The 8,893-nt window shown below is 38.1% G+C and overlaps 1 gene segment (V, D, J or C); it reads left to right on the forward strand.

The window, feature by feature from the left end:
* LOC102867834 overlaps positions 1–5,308 on the forward strand; it is a 286,296-nt gene extending 280,988 nt beyond the window's left edge. The window contains 2 exon segments of the C gene segment in view: positions 440–456; positions 5,166–5,308. Of these exon segments, the coding sequence occupies positions 440–456; positions 5,166–5,308 (160 nt within the window).
* The last annotated feature ends 3,585 nt before the right edge of the window (positions 5,309–8,893 follow it).

Consider the following 8,893-nt stretch of genomic DNA (forward strand, 5'->3'; position numbering starts at 1 on the left):
ACTCCTATGATAAAAATAATGCCCTAAAATATAATACTTTTAGACTATTCTCTCCCCCATAGACTTCAATGCTGTAAACATATTTCATCAAGTTTTTCTCAGTCTTCATTTTTTTAATACTCTACCCTCTTGGATTCTTCCCCCCACCCCCACCCCCTGGTTGTCATGTGTGGTTTTAACACTTACAAGGGTAAGTCATGAATTATAATGCTTCATGGGGTTGAGAAGAAATAATGTCTGTGTCTATGAAAATGCTGCTTTCTAAAATGTAACATGGACATTTTTGTTAATCTAGTTTATGTATATCCTTTCTTTAAAAATTGACTAACAATGGATTATTAAAATATCTCCAATTACATACTCTTATTGCAAATGCGGGGGGGAGATATACAATCACCAGATTAATTTATATTACCCTGTGTCTAGGTATCCAATTAAGTTCTAAGTTTTCTAGTGGTTTGAGAAAAAAAGAATTATGTGTATTCTGTGATAGCTATTGTCACAAAGGAGGGATATTTCCGCTTGTAAAGAATCTCTATGCCAGTTACTGCTGCGTTATTTCCAGCTCATGGTGACTTCAAATGTGTCATAGTTGAATTGGAAGGTTTTAAATGGCTGACTTTTCAGAAGTCGACCAGTAGGCATCCCTGGGTGGGCTCTAACCTTCAGCCTTTCAGAGACTGCTGCATATAGGAAGCAGCTGCGTCCCTCTAGGTTTCCCATAGTGTGCTTCCCTTGAAACTCAGTTCTAAACCGAAGTGTCCATGTGGGTTTCTCAAGGGAACTCTGTTAGCGAAGATGGTCTCTACACAGCAAGTCTATCATGTTGTTTCTCAAAAGTTGTGAATTTAAATCTATACATCATTATACACATAAAATTTAGAGAGCTCTGGTGGCCTAGAGGTAATTCCAAAGGTTCAAGGCTAACAACTGCTCTGCAGGAGAAGGATGGGCAATATCCTCCCGTATGATTACCTGCCTCTCAAAACCCACCAGAGCATCAGCTATGGGTCAGTTCCAACTCTATAGTACACAACAACGACATATACAATTTAAAACCATAACATGGAACCCCAAATCAACGTAGCTCTGAGGAAAAACAATACTAATATGGCCTGAGTAAATATAACTTTCACCTCACAGTTTACATTTCTCAAGTCAGGTTAGCTCACTGCCTTTGGGTCTGAACCGACTCACAGTTTACCCTCTGGTGAATTTTGAGGCTGTAAATTGCACAGGAGGAGAATGTCCATCTTCCTCCCTTGGAGTCGCTGGTGGATTTGAAACATGTGCCTCTGGGTTAGCAGCTCAATTCCTTACCCACTAGACCACCAGAGCTCCCCTAGACAATTATAAATGTGACTGAGCCCATCCTTCTGTAACCAGGAAGAATGATACTGAAAGTGTTGAGATCCTATAATATAAAGGGCATTTTTCAAAGAATCATTAAAATATCCAGAAGAGATTATTTCCTCAGTGTTCTCAATGATGGAATTAGGTTCTCTTTTATAGATTATTTTACTATGTGTTTCTATAGATTACTTTTGCAACTCTCTCTCTTCCTCTCTCTCTCTGTCTCTCTCTCTCTCTCTCATTGTTGTCAAGTCCTAATGACTCACAGCTGATCCTCCACTGGTTTTTAGAAAGGCTGTAAATCGCACTGGAGGAGATGGTCTATCTTTCTCCTATTAGCTGTTTGTGAATTAGAACCCATGAAGAAGCGACACAACCTTTGAGGAACAGTGCAACTCTTTATGAACTGCACCACCAGATGCCCTTAAAAAATACCCCACTTTTATTTACAAAGTGGTCTCCAAATGTCTTATCTCACTGAATCTTCCAAAATGCTTTGAAAATTGGCTTATCCAATTTGTATGACTTTCTTTTATGACTGTCACATGTTACTTACACACTAGGCCTAATTTCTTAATTTGTAAAATGAGGTTGTCCATAACATAACTTTTTTCTTTATTATTAAGGTTTGCAAAGTAAAACAGGAGACACATCTAAACTAGTGCCAGGCAGAGTAAAAAATGCTCAATAAGTTAGCGTTTCTTAGCACCGTTTTTATTTCCACAAACATAATTCTCCTATTTAAAAGGAGATACGCATCAATATTTGTATGAAAAAAATAATCAGTTTTTGCATGAAATCCCAACAGGATTTTTTTCAGCTTGGGAAGTTATGACTCCTTAACTTTGCTTGGTAGAGAAATCTTATATGCAGAAACACATGGTATGAATCTAACCTACTTAGTTGCAAAGAATTAGAACCATTATGCTTGGGACTGAGACTTATTTGTAATGACTATCTTTCAGTTGGAAGACTAAATGTACACACACGCACACAATGTTAAATAATGGGTATGAACAATTGATTAATTCTTGTTCACATTTCTTTTAGGCTTTGCTGATTCTGAGAAAACATGTTTGGAAGATAAAATGGGTGAGTTTCTCTGTATTTCTGCCTATATATTATATTTCTCCTCCTGATCATTTTAATTCCTCAAAATATTTTATTTCCTTGAAATAATTGAAATAATATTTGAATTTCCTTGGCTTAAGAAAGATAAAGGAGAATGAGTGGATGCTGCAGAATAGATCGTGTGATCATTTAAACTAATTTATGTTCTTAATCCAATAAATTGCTGAGTTTGTTATGAGATTGACTATAAATTAGAATGATTAAATTGTGACTAAATTTGAAGTGACTATAAATTACAGGGCTATGCTCTCAACAAGCAGACTTCACTCATTCCTGTGGCTTTTCTTCCTAAAGACTGGGAAAAACAAATTAAGAGCTTCTAGATTTTTTTTTTAATGTCAGTACTTGGTATTTGTTAATACTTCCTGAGAACTTCTGATACGGAAGGTATTGTAGGACATCCTGCAAGCATTCTCTTGTTTCATCGCCATAAGGTCCTATAAAATAGTGTATTTCACCTCTACTGCCCATTTTATTAATGGGGGCAATGATATAGATGAAATTCCTTGAGCCATATTACAATATAGTAGACCTAGTAGTTCTCCACTTTTCCTATAAAACAGTCACAAAGCAAAAAATTCTAAGTAGGTCCAAGGTTGCAAAATGTAATGGAAATATGGTAGAGAATGCCTGCACTGTCTTCAACGTCTCATATACTGGACTTAATCCCAGTTCTTTTCATTATTATTGCATGACTATGAATACAGTTCTTTATTTCCCTGCATGTGTGTTTTGGGAAATACTACCTCCTGTACAAACTGGAAATAATCACTTGTTTCCAGCCCTTTCCCCATATATATTTACACACACACAGACAGACAGACGGACAGACACACACACACACACACACACACACACACACACACACACGGATACTTGCTAGACATATTGTTTCTAGATTTAGGAAAGTTCTCTACATCGGATTTCCATGACTTTCAGCACAAGGCAAGGACAAAAGTAACCCTTCATCTGACAGAGGCCCAGGGATTCTGAACATTTGAGCCTTCTGTCTACACTGAGTGCTATTAATTCTGGAGATCTGACTCTGGAGACTGAACATGTACAATTGAAGATAGGAAACAGCTCGGTTTTATTGTCTATTGAGCAGTCTATGTGGCCTTCAGTTTTTGGCATTAATTACTTCTTGACATTGCATTTTTCTTGAAAACACTTCAGAGGCCATTAAGTACAATATTTAAGTAATATTTAAAAAGATATGAAAGACATTTAGGAAAGCCAAGTCATTTAGTCATAACATTCTACAGGTTTGGAGAATTTGGATTACTCACTAACTGTACTTTCCATTCTCCACATACTCAGAACTAGGGTATGTTTTTAGGAGGGGGCAGTCCTTGGAAAAAGATACCATGCTGGGAAAGCACAGGGTCAGCAAAAGAAAGACTCTCAATAAGATGGACTGACACAGTGACTGTCACAGCAGGCTTTCTGAGCATGTCTGAGATCAGGATGATGGTTCAGGACAGGGCTAGGTTCTGATCTGCTGCTTATAGGATCTGTGTGAGTTGTAGTCAACTTGATGGCACCTAACAATTCTTATCTATTTTCTATAATTCCCTCATTACTGAACTATGACATTTACCATGCCGACTGCTTTCCAGTATTATATACCTTTCTCAGGATGTTGGCTTTATCTGTAAAAGCTCAGCTGCTTCTACATTAACAATTCAACTTCTTACTTATGTCTCAAACCCTTGATGTCTGGGGTATTTATTCCACATGGAAATACAGAGTTATAGAGAACAAAAAGCCTGCTATCTAAATGCTAACTCCTGAGATTGAACTGTAGATTCTGCCACTTAATAGATGCATGACATCAAGCCAATGACTTTGCTCCTTATCCTAAGGGGTTTAATTGCAAAATAGAAATGAAAATAACACTTTCTTCTCAGGTTATTGTGAAGATTCTTTCTTACTGTCACTGAGTCTATTCTGACTCACAACAGTCTTCCATCTGGTTTCTGAGACTATATATAACTTTTAATGAGTGGAGAGTACCTGTCTCTTTATTGGAAAGTTGCTGGTGAATTAAAATCACCAGAGACTTGCAACCTTTGGGTTAGAAGCACAAACTATAAATAAATACAGCACCAGGACTCCCTGTTGTACAGATTAAAATAGCTTAAAAGCTTTCTGTACAAAGCTCTTCACACAATGTCTGCCACTTGATTAGTGCTCATTGATTATCATCTATTATTATTTTTTACAGATAAGATGTAGATAAAGAAATGCTAAGAACTAGTAATGAAATATTTTTTTCTTCTTTTTGACTCATTTATTAAAAATGCAAACCTGAGTCCTTCATACTTGGGAATGTTTCTGATAGATGTTAAGGGAGATTGTTGATTAACTAGACATACAAACTCAATTCTGGGTGATCTTCTTGTTCATGATGTTACTAGTAGAAACTTGCTTTTGAAATTTCTTGGGTGTGTGATTTCATTAAACTATAGATTGTGTGTTGTGTGTGGTTTCACTACACGATAGATTGTAAGAAAGAACTGTTAGTGACCCCTCAACATGTAAGCACATCCTTTATGATTAGGTATTATTGTCATGACAGGAGTTCAGAATGAAGGCTGCATAGTGGAGTGGACCCGGGGGGGAGGATTATATAACAATGAAAAAATTTTTCTTTTACTTTTTCAAAGAACCTTTTCCAGGCATCTCACAACTGCAGCTCATGAACACCTCTGCATTCTACACCTATCTCCTCCTCCTGCTCAAAAGTGTGGTCTACTTGGCCATTGTCGTCTTCTATCTACTCAGAAGAACAGCAGTCTGTGCTGATGGAAAGACCTCGTAACAGGTGGTGAAACTAATGGGCAATGTTTTCTTCTATTGTTGTCCTTCAAACTTTCCACTGAAGACTTAGCTGGATTTTCTCTCTGAGTTTGGGTTTTTCCTACTGCAATATCTAATTTTTTTAAAAAATAGTACATTTTTGACAAATTAGAACCATGAACAGAGAAAACCTTGAAGTGTACCAATAACAAAAAACAATAGTCCCAGTCCCCGGGGGACAGGACCAAGGGTTGCCTGGAGAAGCTTGTAGCATTTTCTTCTTCCATTGTCTCTATCAGCTTCTCAAAACCAATCCCACCAAATGCACCACCCACAGGGGGGTGTGCAGCTTCTCTCTTGCACCTCTACCAGTCACTATGGTATTGATTCCTACTTATGGTGTCCCCATCTGTGTCTGAGTAGACTTTGCTCAATAAAGTTTTCAGCAGCTGTTTTTATCAGAAGCAAACCACCAAGCCTCTCTTTGGAAGCACCTCTGGGTGGACTAAAATCATTGATCTTTTGATTGTCTGTAGAGCACTCACCTTTTGTACCACCCAGGGACTTCTGTCTGCCCCTAAGTGTGCTCCTTAACTAGATGGTCGCCTCAAAGCCTTCCACTTTAGACTCCTAGAAGACAGAATCTTTGTTGTTTTAATTCTGCATTTTGTTTTTATGTTATAGGAACAATAAATTGTTAGAAATGTTAACATTTTGCTTTTGTCCATGTGTGTCTTAATTTGGTAAGAACTAACTGAGAGTCTAAGGCAAGAAATAGCATAGCAAATGAGCCATGCATGTAGTGATGGTCCATTCCTTTTGTGATATAGTAATTGCTTTGTGTTGAGTGACATGGTCTTTGATAACTTTATTCTGAGAGGCATCACGACCAAACGAAGGGGCAACGTCACTTTTTCTCCATGTTCTGTTTCACTCCGTTTGTCATTACAGCACCAAGCACACCTGTGTTGCACTGTGTACACTCTGCAGAGCTTCACAAGCGTCCTGTGTGCTGACCTTCCCCATGAGCCCTGGCGGATAACACCAACATCAGAGAGGCAGTGTGGTGGAGGGATTGAGTGCCTGGATTTCAATCCTGGATCTGATATTAAGCATGTGACCTCAGACAAGCTACATGCATTCTTTATGCCAGAATTTCCTCATCTGTAAAAATTTGGTGTCCTGTGTTCTGAGGATAGATAGTTGCCTAACATACACAAGTCCTCCTCAGCATTAGCATTATCTGCTGGTAATTGTACATTAGAAATAGTACACACCATAAAAATAAGCACTGACAGTGTTGTGGAAGGAATAGTAACTCAGTGGGATCTTACTATGCATCAGTCAATTTAGACACTGTCTCATTTATTCTTAAAGAACCTTTCTAAATAAACACTGTTCTAGTTTGCAGTTTATAGAATAATTTAGTGCCCAGGCTTATCATTTTCTAAGTAACATTCAGGATTTAAAGACAGATTTCTCTGAATCTAAAGCTCATGCAGACCTTTCCTTTTACCCACTTTCATCTGAGGGGGAAGGAATCCTGACATTGCTATTTCACTAAAGTCCTCCCCAGGAAGATAGGGAAAGCATTATGCAGAGTTCTTAGAGATAGCTACACTTTTCTCACATACACCAAGCTTTGGGCTAGACATTAATTCTCTTTCTTTTGTTGAATCATCTGTACCCTGGTGACAATTAAAAACTAATAAATACACAGTGATTCCTTTAACATGGTGATTCATTTAACCTTGTGCTCATTAAGGCAGGAAAGTCCCTGAAAGAAAGACATAAGGATTGGAAAGGTGGGGGGTCAGAGAAAAACAGAGAGGCCCTCAGCAGGATGAATTGACATGTTGGGCTTGTGTGGTGGTCATGAGGAAGGAGCAGGATAGGGGAAGGCTCAGGTCTGCTGTTCACAGGGTCATTACGAGTCCTAGTTGGCTCCAGGTAATCAAACAACAACAACTTGTTAAATCCTCACAATAACCCCTTTATAGGAGATATGTACAGTCATCGCTATTCTATAGCTTTGGCAGAGAGGGGCTAAAGAACTTCCCCATAATAATATAGCCAATAAGAAACAGATGGGTCTACAACCAGGAGAGGATAAAACAGATGAATGGGACCTTCTAACAATCAAATCCCTATGCACATCCAAAAACTTCTCCAACATGGTAAAAGGGAAGACACAGATTGGGAAAAAAATATTTGGTAATGACATGTCAGATAAGGGACTTATATTTAGAATTTATAAAATACTTGAGCACCACAACAAGATAAAGGTAAAGAACCCAATTGAAAAATGGGTACAGGATATGAACAGACACTTCAACAAAGAAGACATTCAGATGGTGAACAAACACATGAAGAAATGTTCAAAATCCCTAGAGAGATGCAAATCAGAACAACCATAAGACATCATCTCACACCAATAAGAAAAGCAAAATTTAACAGAGCAGCAAACAACAAATGCTGGCAACATTGTGGAGAAAGTGGAACTCTTATTCACTGTTGGTGGGAGTGTAAAGTGGTGCAACCACTGTGGAAGGCGATTTCGCGCTTTCTCAAAAAGTTGGAAATAGAAATACCATTTTCCCTGCAATTCCACTACTGGCAGTTTACCCTAAAGAAACCATAACCACCACCCAAGCAGATATTTCAGATATTTGTACACCCATGTTTATAGCGGCTTTGTTCGCAATAGCAAACAGCTGGAAACAACCCAATTGCCCATCAACAAATGAATGGATAGAGAAACTCTGATATATTAACACAATGAAATATTATGCAGCATGGAAAAAACAAGAACTCCCTGGAGGACATTATGCTGAGTGAAATATCTCAGTCACAAAAGGATAAATATTGCATAGGCCCACTGTTACTAAATGGGACTGACATTGGGGTTGAGGGGAGACAGAGAAGGAGGGGGATGAACAATGTATACTGCATTGAAACAGTTGAGGGAGAGAACTGTTTAAAAGAGATATATGATTGGGTGTTATCATCATGATGGGTGTTATCCAGAGTGAAGGCTGCACAGTAGAGTGGACTTGGGCAGAGGGACTGCATAATAATGAAAGAGTTTCTCTTTTACTTTTCAAGGAGAAAAGTGAATTGGGGAGATGGGTGGGCAGGGAGAAAACAAGGGAAATTCTAAGTCTCTGTAAACTTTCATAAAAATTAATTTAAAAAAAAAAAAACCCAAAAAAGAAAAAAAAGGAACAGTTGGGATTTGAACCCAGCAATCTGGCATCAAAAGCTCTCTTCTTAACTTCTGCATGCTATACTGGTAGTAGCACTATGTTATTATTATAAATGAAAAACTTCCTTTCCTATTAGGTTAAAAGCTGGGTAAAGAACATTTGTTGCTATAAGAAGATAATGCGTTGGTCCGCTGCAACATCCTTTCCTGCTAGAAAGACTTCTACACTAGTTTGTATCTCCCCTTAGAGTAGTGTGATTAAGTCCACGACACTCAGTTACAGAAACAATAGGCTGCACCCATAGGTGTGTCATGGAAAAGATTTGTACAATTCCACATAAAAGAACTTTCTCTCCCTGTTCCTTAGAGAACTGAAGCACCTTAGATCCTTTTTTTTTTTTT

Source organism: Elephantulus edwardii, unplaced genomic scaffold (genome assembly GCF_000299155.1).
Source record: "Elephantulus edwardii isolate Elephantulus edwardi_28Jun2011 unplaced genomic scaffold, EleEdw1.0 scaffold00059, whole genome shotgun sequence".
Classification (NCBI taxonomy): domain Eukaryota; kingdom Metazoa; phylum Chordata; class Mammalia; order Macroscelidea; family Macroscelididae; genus Elephantulus; species Elephantulus edwardii.